The 27,929-nt window shown below is 41.4% G+C and overlaps 1 protein-coding gene across 3 annotated transcripts in view; it reads left to right on the plus strand.

The window, feature by feature from the left end:
* Window positions 1-27,929, plus strand: part of LOC109874657 (cAMP-specific 3',5'-cyclic phosphodiesterase 4B) — a 115,763-nt gene that overhangs the window by 47,450 nt on the left and 40,384 nt on the right. For all 3 annotated transcript variants that reach the window (XM_031810507.1, XM_031810508.1, XM_020466661.2), the window contains 4 exons: window positions 14,869-15,066; window positions 15,430-15,466; window positions 15,590-15,660; window positions 22,431-22,480. In XM_031810507.1, coding sequence (XP_031666367.1) covers window positions 14,869-15,066; window positions 15,430-15,466; window positions 15,590-15,660; window positions 22,431-22,480 — 356 coding nt within the window. The remainder of the gene's footprint in view (window positions 1-14,868; window positions 15,067-15,429; window positions 15,467-15,589; window positions 15,661-22,430; window positions 22,481-27,929) is intronic.

A 27,929-nucleotide genomic window follows, 5' to 3' on the forward strand; every position in this document is an offset into this window, starting at 1 on the left:
TAAGCTACAAATGGAAGGAAACTAACACTAAAGTGACAGTTCTAAATGTATGTGGGTATTGCTGATGGTGGCTCCCGATAGTAGCTAATATGTAACATGATACAAATTGTCAACTAAAACGGAGGAAAGCCCAGGTATATAATTAAAACATAAGCACATACATGATCTCGGCAGGTTCAGCCCTACAGAAGCCTATAGCTAGGGTCTCCAAATATCATCCATGCAAATTATGAGGTCACACAATAACAATTCTGAATAACGGCACAGCTATTTATAGACTACTTCACTGTGGAAATGTTCCACAATACATGTCATGCTGATATGATTTTCCGTTTGCTTGGATATGGCTGGTGTCACATTCGTCTCCAGGGATCATAAGGAATAATCATCTAAAACAATTACTAGGTGTAGTTACAAACAGATTAGTTGTTTATCTAGCTCTTATCAATAGTTATCCATTTGTAAATTACAGCGCATGGAGAATACAACGTATCTGCAGACACACCTCTACCTCACCTTCATTTCTTAGACCCTGGTCACTGTTGTGTGATTTCCCCCCCCCCCCCTCCCCCCCATCTTTTGTAACATTTAGGCAACTTATTCCTTGATAAGTAATTGTGTGAAATGGCACTGTTGAAATGCATATTGGGTAATTCAAGTACAGTAGGCCTCTGGTTGCCTCAGGAGGAATAAATTGCAGTTCCTGGAAAATGTGAACTGAAACCATGACCTCAGAAACTGTGACTTAGCCTACAAATAATATAGGTTTGCTTATTAACATGTCTGTAATCATTCTTGAAAAAAATTAAATACTGAACACAATACTGTGGGTGTTGTTGTTTCCAGAGTATGTCACCCCCGGTGAACACTTGAAGTGAGAAGAAGAGCATGTTAATAAGCAAAACTACATGATTTCTAGACTAGGTCACAGATTCTGAGGTCATGGTTTCAGTTGACATTTTCCAGGAACTGGTATATAAAGGGTCTGAATACTTATGTAAACATTTCTAAACACATGTTTTTCCTTTGTCATAATGGGGTATTGTGTGTAGATTGAGGGGGGGGGGGAATGTATATTTAATCAATTTTATAATAAGGCTGTAATGTAACAAAATGTGGAAAAAGTCAAGGGGGTCTGAGTACTTTCCGAATGCACTGTACCTCGATCACTCCAGTGTCCCTGCACATTGTAAATATGGTATTGAAACTGACCCTGTATAAACAGTTGAAGTCGGAAGTGTACATACACTTAGGTTGGAGTCATTAACTCATTTTTCAACCACTCCACACATTTCTTGTTAACAAACTACAGTTTTGGGAAGTCGGTTAGGACATCTACTGTGTGCATGACACAAGTAATTTTTCCAACAATTGTTTACAGACAGATTATTTAACTTATCACAATTCCAGTGGGTCAGAAGATTACATACACTAAGTTGACTGTGCCTTTAAACAGCTTGTAAAATTCCAGAAAATGATGGCTTTGGAAGCCTCTGATAGGCTAATTGACATAATTTGAGTCAATTTGAAGTGTACCTGTGGATTTATTTCAAGGTCTACTTTCAAACTCAGTGCCTCTTTGCTTGACATCATGGGAAAATCAAAAGAAATCAGCCAAGACCTCAGAAAAAAATGTGTAGACCTCCAAGTCTGGTTCATCCTTGGGAGCAATTTCCAAACGCCTGAAGGTACCACGTTCATCTGGACAGCCATCATACCGCTCAGGAAGGAGATGCGTTCTGTCTCTTAGAGATGAACGTACTTTGGTGCGAAAAGTCCAAATCAATCCCAGAACAACAGCAAAGGACCTTGTGAAGATGCTGGATGAAACAGGTACAAAAGTATCTATATCCACAGTAAAACGAGTTCTATATCGACATAACCTGAAAGGCCGCTCAGCAAGGAAGAAGCCACTGCTCCAAAACCGCCATAAAAAAGCCAGACTACGGTTTGCAACTGCACATGGGGACAAAGATTGTACATTTTGGAATAATGTCCACTGGAATGATGAAACAAAAATATAACTGTTTGGCCATAATGACCATCGTTATGTTTGGAGGAAAAATGGGGATGCTTGTAAGCCGAAGATCACCATCCCAACCATGAAGCAAGACATCAATCAGGAAGTTAAAGCTTGGTCACAAATGGGTCTTCCAAATGGACAATGACCCCAAGCATACTTCCAAAGTTGTGGCAAAATGGCTTAACGTTAACAAAGTCAAGGTATTGAAGTGGCCATCACAAAGCCCTGACCTCAATCCTATAGAAAATTTGTGGGCAGAACTGAAAAAGTGTGTGCGAGCAAGGAGGCCTTCAAACCTGACTCAGTTACACCAGCTCTGTCAGGAGGAATGGGCCAAAATTCACCCAACCTTTTGTGGGAAGCTTGTGGAAGGCTACCTGAAACATTTGACCCAATTTAAACAATTCTAAGGCAATGCTACCAAATACTAATTGAGTGTATGTACACTTCTGACCCACTGGGAATGTGATGAAAGAAATAAAAGCTGAAATAAATCACTCTCTCTACTATTATTCTGACATTTCACATTCTCAAATCAAATCAAATTGTATTTGTCACATACACATGGTTAGCAGATGTTAATGCGAGTGTAGCGAAATGCTTGTGCTTCTAGTTCCGACAATGCAGTAATAACCAACAAGTAATCTAACTAACAATTCCAAAACTACTGTCTTATACACAGTGTAAGGGGATAAAGAATATGTACATAAGGATATATGAATGAGTGATGGTACAGAGCAGCATAGGCAAGATACAGTAGATGGTATTGAGTACAGTATATACATATGAGATGAGTATGTAAACAAACATTTCACATTCTTAATATAAAGTGGTGATCCTAACTGACCTAAGACAGGGAATTTTTACTAGGAATAAATTTCAGCAATTATGAAACTGAGTTTAAATGTGTTTGGCTAAGGTGCATGTAAACTTCCGACTTCAACTGTAGCTTCTTACTTTCTGGTGTTCTTCTTTCTTAATTTTATTTCTCGTGTATTTTTGTTCTACCTCTTTTTTTTTCGTGCTACATTGATATTGATTACTAGATTATTGGACTTGTAGCTTGCAAGAAAGCCATTTCACTGTATGTGTGCACTTGACATTAAAACTTGAAACTTGTCAAAAAAAGAAGTTGTTTGTGAACTGCACGTCACTAATAGCAACTGTCGTCGACAAGCTCACGTTTCAAATGTATAAAAGCCAGTGAGGGCTGTGGAATTAACAGAGTTTTCTTCGAGAAATAAGTTGTTTAAATGGCTAAATAATTTAACAGTGCACCAAAGGTACAGTATTTGCTACTGTGATTCCTGAAATGCAGAGCCTATTGGAATATTGTTCTAATCTGAAATTATACTTTTGTTACATTGTTTGCTAGCTAGTTTAACAGTACTAATATTGTCTGTCAACTGTAAAAATGTAGTGCAACAGAGCCAGTTAAAACTGAAGTATCTGATCATCAATGAATTCGAGAAAAAGCTCTTTGTTTTTTTAACACAGCGGCCCGAGGTATGCACTTTTTTCATTTGGGGGGGGAAAAGAAATTCTAATGTTTTAACCCATTGATATTACAAAATCTATTTGTGTTTACTATGATTGGGGCATGGGAATATAAGAGCGTCTTTAAGGCTGAATTAACTTACAAACTAGGCTATAGGCTACCGTCCAGCATTGCGCAAATATGGTGTTTCTAAAAGTGAATTCAGAGGTTTAGAATAGTTGGACATCCATTCCATGTCATCATTCCATCCCTTTGGCTGTGTTTGGCCCAAGGCCCATGACCCTTTACTGAGTGTCTCTAACCCTGTCCTACTCCCTACTCCCCTCTACTCCACATCTCTGGTCACACTGCAGAGTACGTCATCCCCTCTTCCCCCCTTGAGGGCATTTTGCTTTTCCACTGCTCTAACACAGTAATGGATACATTCACTTGTTTAAATCCAGAATTTTAAACCCATATTACTTGGGGTCAATGTCAGTTATGCAGTTATCATGGGGGCCACAAAAAGCAGCTTGTGTGCCTGATGTGGCCCCCAAACAGGTATATCAGACACTATTAATATGAATTAATGTGGAACTGAGCGCATTTTAGCAACATTAAATCTTATTCAAATCTGTTCATATACACCTCCAGGAAGAATATTATTATTATTATTATTATTATTATTCTTTTATTTTTTTACATTTTATGAAAAGCGAGCACTTAGATATGGTCATTTTCACATTTTTATACTTTTATAGAATGATTTTGAATGGTGTATAGTAAGGCATTGTGAAAATGATAGAGCAATATAGAGTGATAAAGCGTTTGAACACTTAATCGACACCGCGGTAAATAAAACCTAATTAAAACGTGTCAGTCTTGTCCAGGACCGGACCGGACTCTACACAAACCGTGCGCCACAGCCAATCAGAGCTACAGTGGGCCTATATGCAAATAAGCAATTTTCCACATGGGCCTGCCATCATTCACTTTGAACTGGACTATGTGTTTACAGGTAGTAGCAACAGCGCGACTTTAGATCATTAGAAAGCATTCGCCGAAAGCCACAAAATACACCACTTACATTTTGAGAACTTTACAGTCCTATTGATCGAACAAACATGAAGAGGTAGGATATTTCTCCCTCAGTTGTCTATGTACAACATCAACAAAAAGATCAACAACTAATGTTAGCCAGAACAAGATGAGCTAAAAATCTAATGAGGAAACAGTAGAAACCTTCTCAAACTTTTTCAGCTTCTAGTTGGCAGTCAAAATTGTACTAATAAACTATGGGGGATAGTAGCCTGCTCGCCCTTCTGCAGCTTGCCTGCCAATGCATGCTTGTCCCAACCCACGTTTTGACAACTGAATGAGAATTTGTCTGCCTGCCTGCCCATTTGATCGACGCCAAGTACAGTTGAAGTTGGAAGTTTACATACATTTAGGTTGGAGTCATTAAAACTGTGACTTAGCCTACAAATAATATAGGTTTGCTTATTAACATGTCTGTAATCATTATTTAAACAAATTAAATACTGAAAAAAATACTGTGGGTGTTGTTGTTTCCAGAGTATGTCACCCCCGGTGAACACTTGAAGTGAGAAGAAGAGCATGTTAATAAGCGAACCTACATGATTTCTAGGCTAGGTCACAGAGGTCATGGTTTCAGTTTACATTTTCCAGGAACTGGTATATAAAGGGTCTGAATACTTATGTAAATGTGATATTTTTTTTATTTTTATGTTGCAAACATTTCTCAACATGTTTTTCCTTTGTCATAATGGGGTATTGTGTGTAGATTGAGGGGATTTAAAAAAAAAAAAAATTATACATTTTTTAAGGCTGTAATGTAACAAAATGTCCAGGGGGTCTGAGTACTTTCCAAATGCACTGTACCTCGATCACTCCAGTGTCCCTGCACATTGTAAATATGTTAGTGAAACTGACCCTGTATATACAGTTGACGTCGGAAGTTTACATACACTTAGGTTGGAGTCATTAAAACTTGTTTTTCAGCCACTCCACAAATTTCTTGTTAACAAACTATAGTTTTGGCAAGTCGGTTAGGACAACTACTTTGTGCATGACACAAGTAATTTTTCCAACAATTGTTTACAGACAGATTATTTCGCTTATCATTCACTGTATCACAATTCCAGCGGGTCAGAAGTTTTAAAGGCACAGTCAACTTTAAAGGCACAGTCAACTGATTGGAAAATTCCAGAAAATGATGTCACGGCTTTAGAAGCTTCTGATAGGCTAATTGACATTATTTGAGTCAATTGGAGGTGTACCTGTGGATGTATTTCAAGGCCTACCTTCAAACTCAGTGCCACTTGGCTTGACATCATGGGAAAATCAAAAGAAATCAGCCAAGACTTCAGGAAAAAAAATTGTAGACATTCACAAGTCGTTCAACCTTGGGAGCCATTTCCAAATGCCAGGTACCATGTTCTGTACGCAAGTATAAACACCATGGGACCACGCAGCCGTCATACCGCTCAGGAAGGAGACGCGTTCTCTCCTTTAAAAAAAAAAGTTACCTTATTTTAACCAGGTAGGATAGTTGAGAACAAGGTCTCATTTAGAACTGCGGCCTGGCCAAGATAAAGCAAAGCAGTGCGACACATACAACAGAGTTACACATGGAATAAACAAATGTACAGTCAATAACACAATAGAAAATGTCTATATACAGTATGTGCAAATGGCGTGAGGAGGTAAGGCAATAAAGAGGCCATAGTAACGAATTTATTACAATTTAGCAAATTAAACACTGGAGTGATAGATGTGCAGATGATGATGTGCAAGTAGAAATACTGGTGTGCAATAGATCAAAAAAGTAAATAAAAACAATATTGGGATGTGGTAGGTAGATTGGATGGGCTATTTACAGATGGGCTCTGTACAGCTGCAGCGATTGGTAAGCTGCTCAGATAGCTGATGCTTAAAGTTAGTGAGGGAGATATAAGTATCCAACTTCAGCGATTTGTGCAATTCGTTCCAGTCATTGGCAGCAGAGAACTGGAAGGAAAGGTGGCCAAAGGAGGTGTTGGCTTTGGGGATGACCAGTGAGATATACCTTCTGGAGTGCGTGCTACGGGTGGGTGTTGTTATGGTGACCAGTGAGCTGAGATAAAGCGGCACTTTACCTAGCAAAGACTTATAGATGACCATTAGCCAGTGGATCTGGCGATGAATATGTAGCGAGGACCAGCCTACGAGAGCATACAGGTCGCAGTGGTGGGTGGTATATGGGGCTTTGGTGACAAAACCAATGGCACGGTGATAGACCGCATCCAGTTTGCTGAGTAGAGTGTTGGAGGCTATTTTGTAAATGACACCGGTAGGATAGTCAGTTTTACGAGGGTATGTTTCGCAGCGTGTTTGAAGGAGGCTTTGTTGCGAAATAGGAAGCCGATTCCAGATTTAATTTTGGATTGGAGATTTAATATAAGTCTGGAAGGAGAGTTTACAGTCTAGCCAGACACCTAGGTATTTGTAGTTGTCCACATATTCTAAGTCAGAACCGTCCAGAGTAGTGATGCTAGTCGGGCAGGCAGATGCGGGCAGCGATCGGTTGAAAAGCATGCATTTAGTTTTATGAGCATTTTAAGAACAGTTGGAGGCCACGGAAGGAGTGTTTTTATGGCATTGAAGCTCGATTGGAGGTTTGTTAACACAATGTCCAAAGGGCCAGATGTATACAAAATGGTGTCTTCTGCGTAGAGGTGGATCAGGGAATCACCAGCAGCAAGAGCGATATCGTTGATGTATACATAGAAAAGAGTCTGCCTGAGAATTGAACCCCCATAGAGACTGCCAGAGGTCTGGACAACATGCCCTCCGATTTGACATACTGAATTATATTAGAGAAGTAGTTGTTGAACCAGGCAAGGCAGTCATTTGAGAAACCAAGGCTGTTGAGTCTGCCAATAAGAATGCGATTATTGACAGAGTCGAAAGCCTTGGCCAGGTCGATGAAGACAGCTGCACAGTACAGTGTTTTTATCGATGGCGGTTATGATATAATTTAGTACCTTGAGCGTGGCTGAGGTGCACCCGTGACCAGCTCGGAAACCGGATTGAACAGCAGAGGTATGGTGGGATTCGAAATGGTCAGTGATCTGTTTGTTAACTTGGCTTTGGAAGATTGTAGAAAGGCAGGGCAGGATGGATATAGGTCTATAACAGTTTGGGTCTAGAGTGTCACTCCCTTTGAAGAGGGGGATGACTGCGGCAGCTTTCCAATCTTTAGGGATCTCAGATGATACGAAAGAGAGGTTGGACAGACTGGTAATAGGGGTTGCAACAATGGCGGCGGATAATTTTAGAAAGAGGGTTCAGATTGTCTAGCCCAGCTGATTTGTACGGGTCCAGGTTTTGCAGCTCTTTCAGAACATCTGTTTTCTGGATTTGGGTGAAGGAGAAGCTGGGAAGGCTTGGGAAAGTAGCTGTGGGGGGTACAGAGCTGTTGGCCAGGGTTGGGGTAGCCAGGAGGAAAGCATGGCCAGCCGTAGAGAAATGCTTCTTGAAATTCTCGATTATCGTGGATTTATCGGTGGTGACAGTGTTTCCTAGCCTCAGTGCAGTAGGCAGCTAGGAGGTGCTCTTATTCTCCATGGACTTTAGTTTCCCTCTTTTGGAGTTAGAGCTAGAGGATGCAAATTTCTGTTTGAAAAAGCTAGTCTTTGGTTCCTGACTTCCCTGAAAAGTTGCATATCGCGGGGAGTATTCGAAGCTAGTGCAGTGCCCCACAGGATGTTTTTGTGCTGGTCAAGGGCAGTCAATTCTGGAGTGAACCAAGGGCTATATCTGTTCTTAGTTCAATTTTTTTTTGAAAGGGGCATGCTTATTTAAGATTGTGAGGAAATTATTTTTAAAGAACAATCAGGCATCCTCTACTGACGGAATGAGGCCAATATCCTTTCAGGATACCTGGGCCAGTTCGATTAGAAAGGCCTGCTCGCAGAAGTGTTTTAGGGAGCATTTGACAGTGATGAGTGGTCGTTTGACCGCGGACCCATAGCGGATGCTGGCAATGAGGCAGTAATCACTGAGATCCTGATTGAAAACCGCAGAGGTGCATTTGGAGTGCAAGTTGGTCGGGATATCTATGAGGGTGCCCATGTTTACGGATTTGGGGTTCCTTGATAATTTGTGTGAGATTGACGGCATCTAGCTTAGATTGTAGGACTGCCAGGGTGTTAAGCATATCCCAGTTTAGGTCACCTAACAGAACGAACTCTGAAGATGGGGGGGTAATCAATTCACATATGGTGTCCAGGGCACAGCTGGGAGCTGAGGGGGTCAGGCGGCAACAGTGAGAGACATATTTCTGGAGAGATTCATTTTTTAAATTAGAAGCTCGAACTGTGTGGGCATAGACCTGAAAAGTATAACAGAACTTTGCAGACTAACTCCTCCCCCTTTAGCAGTTCTATCTTGGTGGAAAATGTTGTAGTTGGGGATGGAAATCTCTGAATTTTTGGTGGCCTTCCTAAGCCAGGATTCAGACACGGCATGGACATCAGGGTTGGCGGAGTGTGCTAAAGCAGCGAGTAAAACAAACTTAGGGAGGAGGCTTCTGATGTTAACATGCATGAAACCAATGCTTTTACGGTTACAGAAGTCAACAAATGAGAGTGCCTGGGGAGACGCAGGGTCTGGGTTAACCTCCACATCACCCGAGGAACAGAGGAGGAGTAGGATGAGGGTACAGCTAGAGGCTATCAACTGGTTGTCTAGTGCGTTGGGGACCGAGAATAAAAGGAGAAGTTTTCTGGGTGTGGTAGGTTAGATTCAGGGCATAATGTACAGACAGGGGTATGGTAGTGGTACAGTGGAGGTAAACCTAGGCACTGAGTGACGATAAGAGAGGTTGCATCTCTGGACGCACTAGTTATGCTGGGTGAGGTCACTGCATGTGTGGGAGTTGGGCTCGTGGCTAACTGGTGCTCGATTTGGGACAAGGGCGTTAGCCACTATAGCCACTCGGGAGCAGCGATGATCCGATGCAAAGGTCCAGAGCTTACGGCAAGAATCCGGTGGTGTTGTGGATTCTAGTCGTGTTAGTGAAGAGTCCGGGAGGCATCAGCTGTGGAGCAGGTGATCATAGGGTCTACTGAGCAGGTCGGAATATGGGCTCAAGGCTAGCTTTGGGGCTGTGCCACTTTGTATTAACTAGCTGCGAAGATCAGGAGTAGTGGTCCAGGGCTTACGGCAGGACTCCGGTGTTGTAGTGGAGAAAAACAGTCTGATATGCACAGGGTTGATAACACGCTGTGCAGGCTGGCAAGTATTATCCAGGCTAAAAGTGTCTGGTGTCTGTGCTAAAGGTAAAGGCCGCTAACAATGACTAACTAGCTACTAACTAATTAGCTGGTTAGCTTCTGATGGCTAGATCTAAAAATAGCTGATCACATTTGGTGAGGTGGGTTGCTGGAAGGGATATTTCATTTAAAAATGGAAAAAGAGATTGAAAATATGTTGAAATATATACAAAAAAGACAAATACAAAATTTACACGGGAGAACGACAAACAACATCTGTACTGCTACGCCATCTTGGAAAAACCTAGAGATGCACGTACTTTGGTGCGAAAAGTGCAAATCAATCCCAGAACAACAGCAAAGGACCTTGTGAAGATGCTGGAAGAAACAGGTACAAAAGTATCTATATCCACAGTAAAACGAGTCCTATATCGACATATCCTGAAAGGCCGCTCAACAAGGAAGAAGCCACTGCTCCAAAACCGCCATAAAAAAGCCAGACTACGGTTTGCAACTGCACATGGGGACAAAGATCATACTTTTTGGAGAAATGTCCTCTGGTCTGATGAAACAAAAATAGAACTGTTTGGCCATAATGACCATTGATATGTTTGGAGGAAATAGGGGGAGGCTTGCAAGCCAAAGAACGCCATCCCAACCGTGAAGCACGGTGGTGACAGAATCATGTTGTGGGGGTGCTTTGCTGCAGGAGGGACTGGTGCACTTCATAAAATAGATGGCATAAAGTAAGAAAATTGTGTGTATATATTGAAGCAACATCTGAAGACATCAATCAGGAAGTTAAAGCTTGGTTGCAAATGGGTCTTCCAATTGGACAATGACCCCTATTGGAGTGGCCGTCACAAAGCCCTGACCTCAATTCTATAGACAATTTCTGGGCAGAACTGAGAAAGCGTGTGCGAGCAAGGAGGCCTACAAACCTGACTCGGGTTACACCAGCTCTGTCAGGAGGAATGGGACAAAATTCACCCAACTTATTGTTGGAAGCTTGTGGAAGGCTACCACGAACCGTTTGACCCAAAAAATGGTTTAATTAAGGGAATGCTACCAAATACTAATTGAGTGTATGTAAACTTCTGACCCACTGGGAATGTGATGAAAGAAATAAAACCTGAAATCTCTCTGCTATTATTCTGACATTTCACATTCTTAAAATAAAGTGATGATCCTAACTGACCTAAAACAGGGAATTTTTACTGGGATTAAATGTCAGGAATTGTGGAAAAACGGAGTTTAAATGTATTTGGCTAAGGTGTATGTAAACTTCCGACTTCAACTGTACATTTGATTGACATCTAAGCGATATGCTAACTGTGAATAGCCGTTAAAGTTTAGCATAACTAGCTATCAAAGTGATTCACATTTCTTGCTAGCTAACCAAATGACACCTGCATCTCTAGCTGTAGCCACCGAAAAACAATATGGGGGAGAAAGTTGGCCACTCACCCACTCATCCAATGATTTGACATCCTCCCAGCAGCTAGCTAGCTAACGTTAGGCTCTGTGTTTTTAGCTTGCTACATAAATAGATACACTAGCCTATTAGCCACATTATGACTGCCTTGTGGTCATTGCCCTTGCTAGTTTGATTGTATTGACATTCCCAGCCTTATTTACGTTCGTCTTTTTGTCGAAAATATTGAAACTGAAACAGTGCATCCCGAATGGCTGCCTGGAGGCAGCAAACAGTGTATCAGGCCGTCTGGGATTTACAACTTGATAGCAATATTTGTTGGACTACCAAGAAATGTATTGGTGAATTAGCTATATTAATCATGCATTGAACTACATCCATTTTTTCTGACTACAATGCCGTTATGTCATGGAATTCTGAGTCAAATAGAACCCATTTTTAAAATATTGTAATGAAACAGCAGGGAGCAGGTCTCGAACCCTCGACCTTCGAGCCCCGGCGCGCTATCGACTATGCCGCAAAAGCATGCTCGTGCGGCAGAGTTGATTTCCCCGCTTATAAACCCAGGGTCGTTTCAATATCTTAAAGCTGGCATTTTAGCATAAACTGGGTATTTGGTGTTTTTCACAGATATTATGATTGCCTGTTTGTTTCATATCTGCAAAGTAGTTCAAACGCTGTCGGTTCCACTTTAAGATGAGTAATAGTATTGCTAGTCGTCGTCTTTGAGACATTCGCGTATGGGTGCACAAGCTAGCATCATCATGCTCTTGTGATCAGTACTGTATTGATAGCTTCAAAGTGCTGGTGGAAGCATGGCATCGAACTTAGGCATCAGGCAGAGTTTTCACATGCTACCCATGGTTTAGATTTTTTCCTGAAGTCCACTAAGCAATATCAGACATTTAATTAACCTCGCAGCCAAAACATTTTTACATGGCGAAGGTCGCCCTCTGGTGGTGACTGTGCTGTCCTTTTATTCTTTAATCTCTCACTTATTCTCTCTCTCGCTCTCTCTTTCAATCACTCTCTGTCTTGCTTATGATACCAATCATCTTGTAATGTCCTCCCTTAGACAGACAGAGTGGAACCAAGAGTCAGATGACTGGCCATACTACAGGAACAGAAAAAGACAGAGAGAGACAATCCATTCCATGCAGTCCAGCCCAGCTCTACCCTCAGCCAAGCCAATCCTGTGCCATCACACTGTTGGCCTCTGTTCAGGGATATTGTGCGCGTGCGTGAGCAGAGAGCGTAGTGTCAGTGTGGTGTCTATCAGATCAGAAGAGAGGTGTGTGTGTGTACTCCGAGTGTGTTTGATAACTTGATTAAAAGAAAGGAGAAATCAAAATGTCCATCCGGAGGAGAAAGGAGAGAGGAGGAGGTGCAGGGGAGATGATGTACACCAGGTCACCGATCTGTCACAGGGGCAGGGTGCACTTTGACTTTAGTGAAGAGGTGGTCAGGAGTCGCTCCCCCTCCACCACTCACAGGTGACTCTTCTTGATTCGTTTAAAAAAAAAAAAATTGGTAGGTTGCAGTATTTTCATAAATACCTGTGTATGATAGATTGTAGAATGGCTCTGTTTCAACATTTACTTATTGTACAGGAAGTCATTTCAGATAGGACTGCCCTTGCACAATAATGATTTGCAAAGACATTGCTACTTTGGTGGTGCATTCCGCTGTGTGTTTGCAATGCAATGTGAAAACTTTGAATACACATTTACAGATGATGTACTTTACTAACATGCCGTGGTTCAGTGTAAGATTAAGTGTGTGTGTCAATGTGTGTGTTCCTACGCTTGTATTTGCCATCCATTATGTCAATCTGATCTCATGGTCGCTGGGGGGTGTGGGAGTAGGAAATACCTCAGATATGGAGATATGTTCTGGGATAATCCAACATGTAGGGATTACAGTGGGGGTAAATGCTGTTGGGCAAATATTAAAATGGGAACAGTGTAATTTCATTAAGGATCTGCACTGATTTACCAGGCAGTCTGAGTGGTAGAGGGGAAATAGATGTCAAAGGTTGGGTCAGTATTCCCAAGCGTCTCATAATAGGAGTGCTGAATCTAGGATCAGGTCCCCTCTGTCCATATAATTATAATCTAAAAGGCTAAACTGACCCTAGATCAGCACTCTTACCCTGAGAGGCTTTGTGAATACGGAACCTGGAGTCATAAGGCCACTAGAGGCTAAACTGTGAGGCTTTATATGAAGTAGTACAGTAGTGTGTTCTGCTGTTGGAGGATTAGCGAGTGTTCTGTGGACTATACATTAGTAGCACCGTAAGGTCATGCTGTGGTATGGTTTGATATTAACTGTGGAGAGGGCAACAAAGCATTTTTGGGTAGTGGCTTGGTGCATGTTGGATTTGGAGTGTGCACGTATCAAATATAAATAAATAGGCACACACACACACATCCACTTAGTTGGTGCCTTATCTCTGTTTGTACACATCCACATCCACTTAGTTGGTGCCTTATCTCTGTTTGTACACCTCTGTTTGTATCCCTCCCTCTGAGCAGGATATTCTATCTAGCATCTGCTCTGCTCACCTGCCTCGGCTGTTCACCTCTTGACCTCTCTGGCACTTTGTAATGTTTAGCGTCATCAGTAGAGAAAATCTGTTCATTATCCGTCATCAGCTTATGAGCCAATCGTGTGTCGTCTGCATCACACACACACACACACACACAAGGCATTGCTGCCTTAGCTTTGTGCAGCGAAATTTGGTGTGCGGATTAATTTTCTCTGTGCTCAATGCCGATTACATCCAGTCGCAAGGGGCAATCCCCACAATGTATCTGCCTCCCCAGTCCCCCCAAATGAATCCTCGGAACATTGAATTAAATAGTATAATACTGTCTACATCTCTCAGACCCTCACTGATAAGACATATAGGCCCAACAAGGATGTTGAAGGAGTAAAAAGATCCCCGACCCAATAGAACAACACAGCCAACTCATCTGATCAAACTACCGTCAATCTCATTTGTCATGACCTGATTTGGTAAAATAATTATTTGTCCAGGCCCGATTGGTTAAGTCATTATTTGTCATGACCTGATTGGTTAATTCCGTGACAGTGAATGATAATCCTCTCTTGCATCACTGTATGATCTCTCTGTCACCTACTGTACAGGTTTCAATTTGTATTAGTCGTATGTACAGGATACACATGGTATACACTGTCCAACGAAATGTATACTTGCAGGTTCCTTCTCGAACAACGCAACAATAAGAAATAAAATACAAGAATACGAACATAAAGTAAATGGCTCCGTAGTATAGAATAAACATTTTAGCATTTAACTATACAGGTCCTGTCATACAGTAGTTCACATCACTGTGTCACCTATTCAATTAATCAACTGTTTTTGTAAAGCCCTTTTTACATCCCCAGTTGTCACAAAGTGCTTTACAGAAACCTAGCCTAAAACCCCAATGGCCTCACAGTCTATGTTTTCCACTGATTTCAGTATTCAATATTTAATTGCTTATGATTACACTGTTTGCTGGAAAATTGCCACTTTGGGGTGGACTATTCTTACTCTCCTTTTCCCTGATCTTCACCACTCGATTCTAGGTGCATCGCTGTGAGTCTGACGTCAGTTTTTTCTCTCTCTCTCTCCTGTGTCTTATTGCAGCTTCGATGTGGAGAATTCCCCGTCGTGCTGCAGCCCGTCGGACCCCCAGGCATCCCCGAGCTCCGGCCTGGTCCTGCACTCCAACATGGGGAGCCACGGGCAGCGCCGCGAGTCCTTCCTCTACCGCTCCGACTCGGACTACGACCTGTCGCCCAAGTCCCGCGAGTTGTCCCGCAACTCCTCGGTCGCTGGAGAACTGTGAGTCTGCTTCTAAAGTAGTGTTGGATTTTTTTTACCTTGGGGTGAAATATGTATTTTAATATAGTTCCGTTTCAAATACTCGTACAAATGCATGATTTGGAATATTGGAATGCGTATTGGATACATATATACACTGCTGTGGAGTATGTCTTTCTGTATTAAACCCTAGGGCCTAATGAGTGCACTTCAATTGACTGATTTTCTTAAATGAACTGTAACTGTAAATCGTTGAAATTGTTGCATGTTGCATTTACATTTTTTGTTCGTTATAGTAATATTATATAAGGAAATCAGTCAATTGAAATGTATTCATTAGGCCCTAGGGTTGATTACAGCGCTATCTTTATTGTTTCCCTTCAGGCATGGGGAGGACCTGATTGTGACTCCTTTTGCTCAGGTAAACATTTCCTCCATTTATGAATCTACATTGAGATATAAAAAATAAAAAATTATTGGAATGATTATGGATTATTACAGAATGATTATGTGATTTAACATTAGACGTGCTCTCTGGCTTAAGGTTCTTGCCAGTCTTCGCACAGTGAGGAACAACTTCACCACCTTGACCAATGTACAATGCACCTCCAATAAGTAAGGGAACCTACAATTTGCTTCCGTCTGAAATGTAATAACTCATGCATGTAGTATGTACATTGAATTTGTATGCAATGCATTTATATAGTTATCTAAATCCACAAATAAATAAAGGTGTGTTATGTCTGCCCTGAAACTTGGTAAGTCTTTGTGGCTGATGAATTTAGTGTGGTTTAGTGGACTGAAAAGTTTTACCACTGGGTAAATGCAACATAAGAACACACATATCAGTGGGTGTAACCAGTGTGCTGGAGAATTATATACGGGAGAGAGTTTGACCTGAGGTTTCAATCAACCACTAGGTGGCAGTCATGTCAAGTTGATGATTTCAGACTGAGACACCACCTTCAGAAAGTATTCGCACCCTTGAATTTTTCCACATTTCTGTTTGTTTACAGCCTGAACTTGAAATAGATTAAATTGAGATTTTGTGTCGCTGGCCTGCACACGATACCCCATAATGTCAAAGTGGAATTATGTTTTTAGACATTTTTCAAGATTGTTTAAAAATGAAAGCTGAAATGTGTTTGAGTCAATAAGTATTCAAACCCTTTGCTATGGCAAGCCTAAATAAGTTCAGGAGTCAAGATTTGCTTAACAAGTCACATAATAAGTTGCATGGAAGTCTGAGCAATAATAGTCTTTAACATGATTTTTGAATGACTATGTCATCTCTGTACCCCACACATATATTTCTCTGTATGGTCTCTGTCAAGCCGTGAATTTCAAATACAGATTCAACCACAAAGAACAGGGAGGTTTTCCAATGCCTCACAAAAAAGGCAACCTATTGCTAGATGGGTAAAACATTTTTTTTTTAAAGCAGACATTGGATACCCCTTTGAACATGGTGAAGTCATTAATTACACTTTGGATGGTGTTTCAATATACCCACACACTACAAAGACACAGGCGTCCTTCCTAATTCAGTTGCTTCCTAATTCAGAAACCGCTCAGGGATTTGACAAGGAACGTTATAACAGTTACAGAGTTGAATGGCTGTGATAGGAGAAAACTAAGGATGGCTCAACAACATTGTAGTTACTCCACAATAGTAACTTAAATGACAGAGTGAAAAGAAGGAAGCCTGTACAGAATAAAAATATTCCAAAACATCCATCCTGTTTGCAATAAGGCACTAAAGTAAAACTGCAAAAAATGTGGCAAAGAAATGAACTTTGTCCTGAATCCAAAGCATTATGTTTCTGACAAATTCAAAACAACAAATCACTGAGTAACTCTTAATATTTTCTAGCATGGTGGTGGCTGCATAATGTTATGGGTATGTTTGTCATTGGCAAGGACTTAGGATAAAAAGAAACCGAATGGAAACCGAATGGAGCTAAGCACAGGCAAAATCCTAGAGGAAAACCTGGTTTCATCTGCTTTCCAACAGACCCTGGGAGACAAATTCACCTTTCAGTAGGACAGTAACCTAAAACACAAAGCCAAATATACACTGGAGTTGCTTACCAAGAAGACATAGAATGTTCTTGAGTGGCCGAGTTAGAGTTTTGACTTAAATCGGCTAGATAATGTATGGCAAGACTTGAAAATGGCTGTCTAGAAATTATCAATAACCAACTTGACAGAGCTTGAAGAATAAAAAAAATAATGTGCAAATAGTGTACAATCTAGGAGTGACTTCCCTAGAACGACTCACAGCTGTAATCGCTGCCAAAATTGATTCTAACATGTATTGACTCAGGGGTGTGAATACTTATGTAAATGAGATCTGTATTTCATTTTCAATACATTTGCAAAAATGTCTAAAAACCATTTTTTCAGTTTGTCATTATGGGGTATTGTGTGTAGATGGATGATCAATCCATTTTGAATTCAGGCTGTAACACAACAATGTGGAATAAGTCAAGGGGTATGAATACTTCCTGAAAGTGGCCTACAAGCCATTTCTAATTGTACAAAACTTGCTACTTTGAATTGCTCCTGGGTATGTGTACTTTTGTAGTTGTAATATTGAAATCCAAGGAGTTAAATGAGGTAAGGGGATAGATATGAAGTGTTGTAATGTGTGTGTGTAAATACACTGCTCAAAAAAATAAGGGAACACTAAAATAACACATCCTAGATCTGAATGAATGAAATATTCTTATGAAATACTTTTTTCTTTACATAGTTGATTGTGCTGACAACAAAATCACACAAAAATTATCAATGGAAATCAAATTTATCAACCCATGGAGGTCTGGATTTGGAGTCACACACAAAATTAAAGTGGAAAACCACACTACAGGCTGATCCAACTTTGATGTAATGTCCTTAAAACAAGTCCAAATGAGGCTAGGTAGTGTGTGTGGCCTCCACGTGCCTGTATGACCTCCCTACAACGCCTGGGCATGCTCCTGATGAGGTGGCAGATGGTCTCCTGAGGGATCTCCTCCCAGACCTGGACTAAAGCATCCGCCAACTCCTGGACAGTCTGGTGCAACGTGGCGTTGGTGGATGGAGCGAGACATGATGTCCCAGATGTGCTCAATTGGATTCAGGTCTGGGGAACGGGCGGGCCAGTCCATAGCATCAATGCCTTCCTCTTGCAGGAACTGCTGACACACTCCAGCCACATGAGGTCTAGCATTGTCTTGCATTAGGAGGAACCCAGGGCACCAGCATATGGTCTCACAATGGGTCTGAGGATCTCATCTCGGTACCTAATGGCAGTCAGGCTACCTCTGGCGAGCACATGGAGGGCTGTGCGGCCCCCCCAAAGAAATGCCACCCCACACCATGACTGACCCACCGCCAAACCGGTCATGCTGGAGGATGTTTCAGGCAGCAGAACATTCACGTCTGTCACGTGCTGTCACGTGCTCAGTGTGAACCTGCTTTCATCTGTGAAGAGCACAGGGCGCCAGTGGCGAATTTGCCAATCTTGGTGTTCTCTGGCAAATTTCAAAAACGTCCTGCACGGTGTTGGGTTCTGGAGTCTGTTTATGACCGTTTGAGCAGACACATGCACATTTGTGGCCTGCTGGAGGTCATTTTGCAGGGCTCTGGCAGTGCTCCTCCTTGCGCAAAGGCGGAGGTAGCGGTCCTGCTGCTGGGTTGTTGCCCTCCTACGGCCTCCTCCACATCTCCTGATGTACTGGCCTGTCTCCTGGTAGCGCCTCCATGCTCTGGACACTACGCTGACAGACGCAGCAAACCTTCTTGCCACAGCTCGCATTGATGTGTCATCCTGGATGAGCTGCACTACCTGAGCCACTTGTGTGGGTTGTAGACTCCATCTCATGCTACCACTAGAGTGAAAGCACCGCCAGCATTCAAAAGTGACCAAAACATCCCTTTGTCAGCCATAGGAACTGAGAAGTGGTCTGTGGTCCCCACCTGCAGAACCACTCCTTTATTGGGGGTGTCTTGCTAATTGCCTGTAATTTCCACCTGTTGTCTATTCCATTTGCACAACAGCATGTGACATTTATTGTCAATCAGTGTTGCTTCCTAAGTGGACAGTTTGATTTCACAGAAGTGTGATTGACTTGGAGTTACATTGTGTTGTTTAAGTGTTCCCTTTATTAATTTTTTGCATTGTGTATATATGAGTAGAAAGATGAATGTGATTGAAATAACCAGAATTTCCATCAGGATATTTTCCACTTTTTTTATTTGTCGGCTTTTGGCTTATGTATTTTCCTTAGTTGATGATGGAACCTTTACAAATGTCGACAAAAAAAAAAAATAGACGAGTTGGGATCTTTTTGTGTGTAAAATGAATTATGCGAGAAATGGCGGCAGAAACGCATTTATGCACAAACATTGATATCATAACCATCATACCGAAGTGAACTTGGATTAACGTGATGACATATATTGTGTGGTCCTTGACTCGGGAAAGCATGCAGATTATAAGGCAACAGATGAAATAAGTTACGATGAACTTCACAGGGTGGTGAAAGTGCACTGTGATGAGGTTGACGCTCATGTCCAATAAATATCAAGGATCTTATTCTGGTGGCATGATGATCGATGCTTGGCTGCCGTTTGACAAATAAAAATAATCTCACTCTTTTGTCCATAATAATCTCATCATGTAGAGTAGCCTACCCGCACTGTAACTGTGAGCTGTTGGCTAGAGAGCATGTGCCAATACCAGAGTGGGCATATTCTCTATATAACCCAACTTTCTTTGTGACATTACCATGAGTAGAGTTGAAAATGCGATTTGAAACCCATTTAACTTGTATATTTTAATTGGTACATCGGAATTTAGCTGATGAAACAGTATTTCTGTCTGTAATAAAGTTATTTTGTGGGGATCCAGGCCCATCCATGGCTGCACCCCTGCCTAGTCATGTGAAATCCATAGATTAGGGCCTAATAAATGTATTTCAATTGACTGATTTCCTTACATGAACTATGTAGTGTATTTTTACACTACATGACCAAAAGTATGTGGACACGTTGAATATCTCATTCCAAAATCATGGGCATTAATATGGAGTTGGGGCATTCCCCAAACTGTTGCCACAAAGTTGGAAGCACAGAATTGTCTAGAATATCTTTGAATGCTGTAGCGTTAAAATTTCCCTTCACTGGAACTAAGGAGCCTAATCCGAACCATGAAAAACAGCCCCAGACCAGTGTTCCTCCTCCACCAAACTTTACGGTTGGCACTATGCATTGGGGCAGCTGGCGTTCTCCTGGCATCCACCAAACCCTGATTTGTCCGTCAGAATGCCAGGTGGTGAAGCGTGATTCATCACTCCAGAGAACGGGTCCAACGACGGCGAGCTTTACACCACTCCAGCCGATGCTTGGCATTGCACATAGTGATTTTAGGATTTTTGCTAATTTATACAAAATTAAAAACTTAAATATCACATTAATATAAGTATTCAGACCCTTTACTCAGTACTTTGTTGAGGGCACCTATGGCAGGGATTACAGCCTCGAGTCTTCTTGGGTAAGACGCTACAAGCTTGGCACACCTGTATTTGGGGAGTTTCTCCCATTTTTCTCTGTAGACCCCCCCAAGCTCTGTCAAGTTGGATGGGGAGTGTCGCTGCATAGCTATTTTCAGGTCTCTCCAGAGATGGTCAATCGGGTTCAAGTCCGGGCTCTGGCTGGGCCACTCAAGGACATTCAGACTTGTCCCAAAGCCACACCTGCATTGTCTTGGCTGTGTGCTTTTGGTCGTTGTCTTGTTGTAAGATGAATCTTCCCCCCAGCATGAGGTCCTGAGCGCTCTGGAGCAGGTTTTCATGAAGGATCTCTCTCTACTTTGCTCTGTTCATTGTCTTAATGTTGGATCATTTAATGTGAGGACTGCTATTCATCAAATAATGAACTGTTTCTCTAATTACGTGATTAAAGTAATAAGGCAACTATTAACTCAGTAACCTGGGGCACCATGGGAAAAGTTTGTTTAATGAGTTACCGTTTCCCAAATGAACTCAAAGAATATCAGAATATTGATTTCATAGCCGTCGCCAATTAATTAACATCCTCTACAGTCTCATCCTGAACGTCGCTTAATTCGTAAATCTGCACAAACCCGGTTCTCACTAAATCATTCCGAACCACAACAATTGAGATTAATTTATTTACTAACAAGCTAAATTATAACATAAGATACACATTCACAAACACACAGTTAAGGCTATTGATTAGAACTTAGTACAGTGAAACAGGACCAACACAATATGACACGTTACACAAGATGGGGATTTAGAGAGAGAGAGAGAGAGTGCACGAGAGAAAAGCACACTTGGATACATTTGTAAACTATGCTTAGTTTAGCCCTAATACTTTGTCTCGAACTGCCGCTCTTATGGGTCAGAATTATAATGGTGTAATTATTTGAAGTTCTCCATTGGGTATCTCTTAGTGGACTGAGTTCCGCTTAGGAGGTATAGCCGATGGCGGAAGTCTCTGATTGTCCACACGATGTCAGTGTCCTTTTTCTTAGTGGTCTGTTCCCTTGCACTTGTTCTGTGAGAGTGGACTTCTGAGGAGGTTAATCAGCCGTGTCGACACTCCCAGCTTGGGTAGGAGGAACATATAGACCACCAATGATTTGGTGGTCCTTCCCAGCCTGGTGCAGGTCTACAATTTTGTTTCTGGTGTCCTTTGACTGCTCTTTGGTCTTGGCCATAGTGGAGTTTGGAGTATGACTGTTTGAGGTTGTGGACAGGTGTCTTTTATACTGATAACAAGAAATCTTGCTTGTTTGTAGGTGACCAAATACTTATTTTCCACCATAATTTGTAAATAAATTCATTCAAAATCCTACAATGTGATTTTCTGGATTTCTTTTCTCATTTTGTCTGTCATAGTTGAAGTGTACCTATGATGAAAATTACAGGCCTCATCTTTTTAAGTGGGAGAACTTGCACAATTGGTGGCTGACTAAATACTTTTTTGCCCCACTGTATGTATACGTGTGTGTGTGTGTGTGTGTGTGTGTGTGTGTGTGTGTGTGTGTGTGTGTGTATGAAACAACCACTGTCTCCATGCAATGCAAAGTGATTGTATTGTAAATACAAAATCCTAAAAGCGAAGTCCTCAAGCTAATAACTATTGCAAACACAGATATTAGCATTACCACAGGACTGATACTTAAATCCCATGATAATGAATTCTATTTAGGTCTTATTCAAGCAAAATATAAAATTATAAGTGTGTACATCAAAGTATGTGTGTGTGTGTTTCCTCGCAGGTATGCATTTGTCCATGCACATGTATGTGTACATGTGTACAGTGCCGCACTGATATCCAGTGTTTCTCTCCTCTCTCTTCTGTGTTTTTAGGAGGTCACCGGCCGCCCCACAGTCTCCTGTAACCAGAGTCTGTCTGTCAGGTGAGCTCTTTGATAAACTCAACCAATCCCCTTAGTCACATTACGCTGAGTTCACATTCAAAGTATGAGTATGCATTATTTGGCTTGCTATAACTGTTCATAACAGCTTGTTTCTGTTTATAGCAGTCTGCGAATGCTCAAAAGGCTATAATGCATTCATAATACACTATGTCTTTGTAATGCATAACACACAGCTGGTCATAAAGTGTCAACGTTTTTCCACCAAAGACACACAGACAGGGAGACCTACAGATGAATAGACAGAGCCAAAGGGGTAAGGGTGGAATATAATTAAGCACAAGGGGTGTGGTATATGGCCAATATACCACAGCTAAGGGCTGTTCTCGGGAACGGCGCATCGCGGAGTGCCTGGACACACCCCTTAGCTGTGGTATATTGGCCATATATCACAAACCCCTGAGGTGCCTTATTATTATAAACTGACATGTTATTTAAGTGTCAGCCATTGTAACCATTAAAGCTAGTTAGTGCTAGTTTGACCACCAAAGGGCATATTTGAGAAGCATTTGATAGCCTTCAATAGTGGCTGTACTAGAGAATTTAAAACCTTTTTTTGTAAGAACATAGTATATGGGACTGATTCTAAAGAAATGTTGCTTAATAATTTGATTATTATTATGGTGTTTCTATTCCAATAAAAACAAAAAACCCTCTGTACAATGTGATGGTCGGGAGTAGGCTACAGTACTAAGAGCATAACATTACTACACCCTAATTGTAGTCTAACCAATACCCACATGGAGATTCAGTGAAAATAAAAATCTCATTGATTTATCAAGACCAGTCCCCATGCTTGTCTCAGAGCAGTGCAAAACGGTGCTAAAATAGTTGACCACAGCGGGTAGGCGATTGCTTCAAATCCTACTGGTTCTAACTTCAATATGCTCTTTTTAAATAAATAAGACCTACACCACTTCTAACAGCACATTACTCAACACTAGTGAGACTCATGTCGCCAACGGTAGGCCTACAGTATATCGCAAAATATTTTTTTCAATGACGTGACCGCCAATATTTACATATGGGTCTCCCGTTGGTGGCCGGCATGGGTATCAAACCTGCATCTGTAGCAACGCGTTTTGCAATGCGATGCAGTTTCTTAGACTGCTGCGCCAATCGGGAGGGCTATTATAATACTGTACATGGTGTCCATATCACGTTTCAGGTAAGACCCAAATGCAGACTGTTGAAGTAACAATGTTTATTACAGAAACAGGGGCAGGCAACGGGCATGTCAAGGCAGGCAGGGGTCGATAATCCAGAGAAGGGGCAAAGGTACAGGACGGCAGGCAGGGTCAGGGGCAGGCAGAGTGGTCAGACAGGCGGGCTCAGAGTCAGGACAGGCAAGGGTCAAAACCAGGAGGGCGAGAAAAAGAGAGACTAGGGAAAAGCAGGAGCTGAGACGAACCACTGGTTGACTTGACAAACAAGACCAACAGACAAACAGAGAACATAGGTATAAGTACCCAGGGGATAATGGGGAAAATGTGCAACACCTGGGGATGGAGACAAGGACAGGTGAAACAGATCAGGGAGTGACAGTTCAGGTCAGGATAACGAAAACATTTCTTTATTAAAGACTATCAGAAAGAATATTGGTACTTATTTATTTTGATTCAAAGCCATGAATGAGTGAGTCACTCAGCTTTATGTAGGTGCCGGGCTATATGATTGTGCCATCAACTTGATAATATATAACGATATTTGAGGTTTTCATTTTCAAAAAAACAAGAAGTGAGCGATTGTAATCTGAATAAATGCCAAAATAATATTTGTAAAGGCCAAAACATTTATTTCTGGTTTTAGAGGGAGAGAAACGCTGGGCCAATTGTGTGTCGCCCTATGGGACATAATAATAATACTTTTTGTTGTATTTATTTAGTCTCTTCTGGTGGATAAAATGTAAAATGCAACCAATCACAGCCGGTTGTGATACAGCCAACCTAACTAAGAAATACATTTGACGACAGAATGCTCCCCCTACCCTCCTTCTAGGCAAGTCTATTGTCCAGCTACCTGCTAATAGCCATGATGGTACTGTACAGTGTGTGTTTGAAAGAGTATTTTCCAGTAAGCAACAATTTTACCTTTATTAGACAGCTTTGTTCCAATATTTCTGCAATTCAATGATATTTATTCACATAGTAATTCATTATGGATCCATAACTAAATAAACATCTGCATTTTGAGTATTTTTATCATTATTTTATTAACGAAAGCATAAAGATGCTGATGAAGAAATACAGTACTGTACAGTATATGCTTTATCCGACATTTTGCGGTTACATGACGTCGTCCACACACAGCTTTATGTAGGTGCCGAGGCTATATGACTGTGCCATCAACTTGATTATTTAGCAGACATCACTTGCTTCAGTCAACACATATCTTAAGAATATCATGGAATATAATTGAACATTTTAGTTTCTCCATGCTTGTCTCGGAGCAGCGCAAAACGGTGCTGAAATAGTTGTCCACAGCAGGTAGGCTATATATAACGATGTTTTTGAGATTATTTTGTTTTCAAAAAAACAACAGTGAACAATTGTAATCTGAATAAAGGTCAAAATAATATTTATAAAGGCCAAAATATAGGTCTGCTAATAATAGCCATATTGGCGCTGTACAACGTGAAAGTATGTGTTTGAAGGAGTATTTTCCTGTAAGCAACACTTTGTCTACCTTCTTTTGTTTGTTCCAATATCTCTGTAATTCAGTGATATTTATTCCCATAGTAATTCGTTATGGATCCGTAACTAAATAAACATCTGCATTTCGAAAGAGTATTTTTATCATTATTTTATTAACAAAAGCATAAAATGCTGATTTAAGAAATACAGTACTGTACAGAAATACATTACTGCTTTTACATTTGGATAATAAAGCATGTTTATGAGACTACTGTGCAGTCTGACAAGTAAACATAGCCTACAGTACATACTGTAGTAAACATGGGAAAGGGCCTAATTCCTCACATAAGGGAGGACAAGCCATGTCCAGACTTTCTCAGTGACCTGAAGTACTCTTTAACTCCGTCTTGAATTTTTTTTCGGGTTGCTTCAGTCATGTACAGAACTTCTGAGACACAGTATTAATGATGAACACCCGCAGGTTCACTAGTAAGCAACATTTGCCTCGGGACCCATCCCAGTTGGTATTCTGTGCCCACTCATGGTATCGCTCTTCGGTTACACATCCTTGGAATAGCAGAGCAGCATAACGGTCCGAACGGCCCATGCTGTGCCTGGTGAGCAGTTGGTCATGTTCTGAAGAAGAGGAATGGAAATGTCAGAGTGAACCGACGACCTGACGTACCCGCCAGGTATGTTGACTCTGAATGTCGGAGGTGGAGTTCCAGTGCTCACAGGTGTGCCTGTCATGGATTGTGACTCCCATCTCGTTCCTCACCCTCTTCAACGTGTCGTTCTCCGCCTGACTCTCCACCAATGCCACCTGACTCTGGACCAATGCATCAGCTGTTGCCCGTATCTCTGCCCTCAGATAATGTTTCTCTTTCTGCTGGTCTGCCTTCAATGACTCGATCTCAGTCTTCAAAGTTTGAATCTGATTCATGTGCACCTTCATCAGATGAGCAGAATGGTGCCTCACTGAGCCCCCATCGATTACAGTGGCCTATGATAGAAAGGGTAGATCAACTAAGAATTAAAAGTGACTCCAACACACATGCTGCATACACATTTTAAGAATCTAGTAAAGCTGAATGCTTTCTTGGCAACCATGCGTTTTTTTTTTTCGGTGCGCCCCGTTGTCCAGCCCTTTGTCCACTGATCTCCACGGATGGTTGTCGGCATGGTTGTATGCTCTGCATAAACACATTCCCGTTTTTAGTACACAATAATTAGTAAAAAAAAAAAAATGTGATTCAACCTTTTATTTAATTATGGATTTTATACACACTATGCCTACACATTGCTAGGCTATAGCATTTTTAAAAAAGAGGAAAATGCACTGGAACAAATACTTTTGGTGATCCTCTCAGCTCTGGCTCATTTTCAAGTCCTCTCGTGGTTACGGTCTTAACCCTGGAATGGGCAGCACCATAGAAAGAAGCTGGCATGATGAAAACAATGTCTCTTTCGTCTGTTCTCTTTGGTCACAATGTCATTTTTTTTTAGATAAACAGCTTGTTTTTGAATGATAACTGTTAAGGGTGGAGTTTGGGGCGGGGTGAGGAGTACTGGAAAGATGTGACTTTCTCAACAGTTTTAACCCCCAAGCCATAAGACTCCTGAACAGGTAATCAAATGGCTACCTGAACTATCTGTATTGTGTGCCCCCCCCCACCCCTCTTTTACGCTGCTGCTACTCTCTGTTTATTATATATGCATAGTGACTTTAACTATACATTCATGTGTGTACTACCTCAATTGGCCCAACCAACCAGTGCTCCCGCACATTGGCTAACCGGGCTATCTGCATTGTGTCCCGCCACCCGCCAACCCCTCTTTTACGCTACTGCTACTCTCTGTTCATCATATACGCATAGTCACTTTAACCATATCTACATGTACATACTACCTCAATCAGCCCGACTAACCGGTGCCTGTATGTAGCCTCGCTACTGTTATAGCCTCGCTACTGTTATTTTTCACTGTCTTTTTACAGTTGTTTTTATTTCTTTACTTACCTATTGTTCACCTAATACATTTTTTGCACTATTGGTTTGAGCCTGTAAGAAAGCATTTCCCTGTAAGGTCTACTACACCTGTGTGTGTGTGTGTGTGTGTGTGTGTGTGTGTGTGTGTGTGTGTGTACATGACAAATAAACTTTGATTTGAGAATATCCAAGGGGATTTGATATAATTCTAAATGAATAATAATCACTTTGTTTAAAAAATAACAATATTTTGGAGATGATTTCATTTTCAAATATCGTAAAATGAGTGTGAAAAGTGCCATTCTTGAACATGGGGTGAGACATTGTTAATAATTTGTAAATAAAGCCAGATTGTTTTTAGAGGGAGATAAACCAAAAACCTACAGTCATGTCTTGGGTCTCCCAGTCGAGGCCGGCATGGGTATTGAACCAGCGCCTGTATCACAGCTTGCACTGCGATGCAGTGTCTTAGACCTCTGCGTCACTCAGGCGCTGTACAACGTGACCGGTCGGGAGTAGGCTACAGTACTACAGTAAGAGCAAAATAATCCTAACATTTCCACATACTAATTGTAGTCTAAGTTTCTCTTAGAATAAAAACCTTAGTGTAACAACCGCTTTAGTAAGTAATACTGAAGTCGTGCACAATTATCAGTTTCTATTCAGGTTTTTGTCGGCCATTCATTGTCAGTTAGAGACACAGTAGCACCTTGGGACCTAAAAGCATAATCAGTGCTCTAACTCCCCCTTGCGCTGGTCTGGAGCAATGAAGTAGTGATGCAGGGTACCGTACTAAACCACAAATGACCT

The sequence above is a fragment of the Oncorhynchus kisutch genome, linkage group LG30, assembly GCF_002021735.2.
Source record: "Oncorhynchus kisutch isolate 150728-3 linkage group LG30, Okis_V2, whole genome shotgun sequence".
Lineage (NCBI taxonomy): Eukaryota > Metazoa > Chordata > Actinopteri > Salmoniformes > Salmonidae > Oncorhynchus > Oncorhynchus kisutch.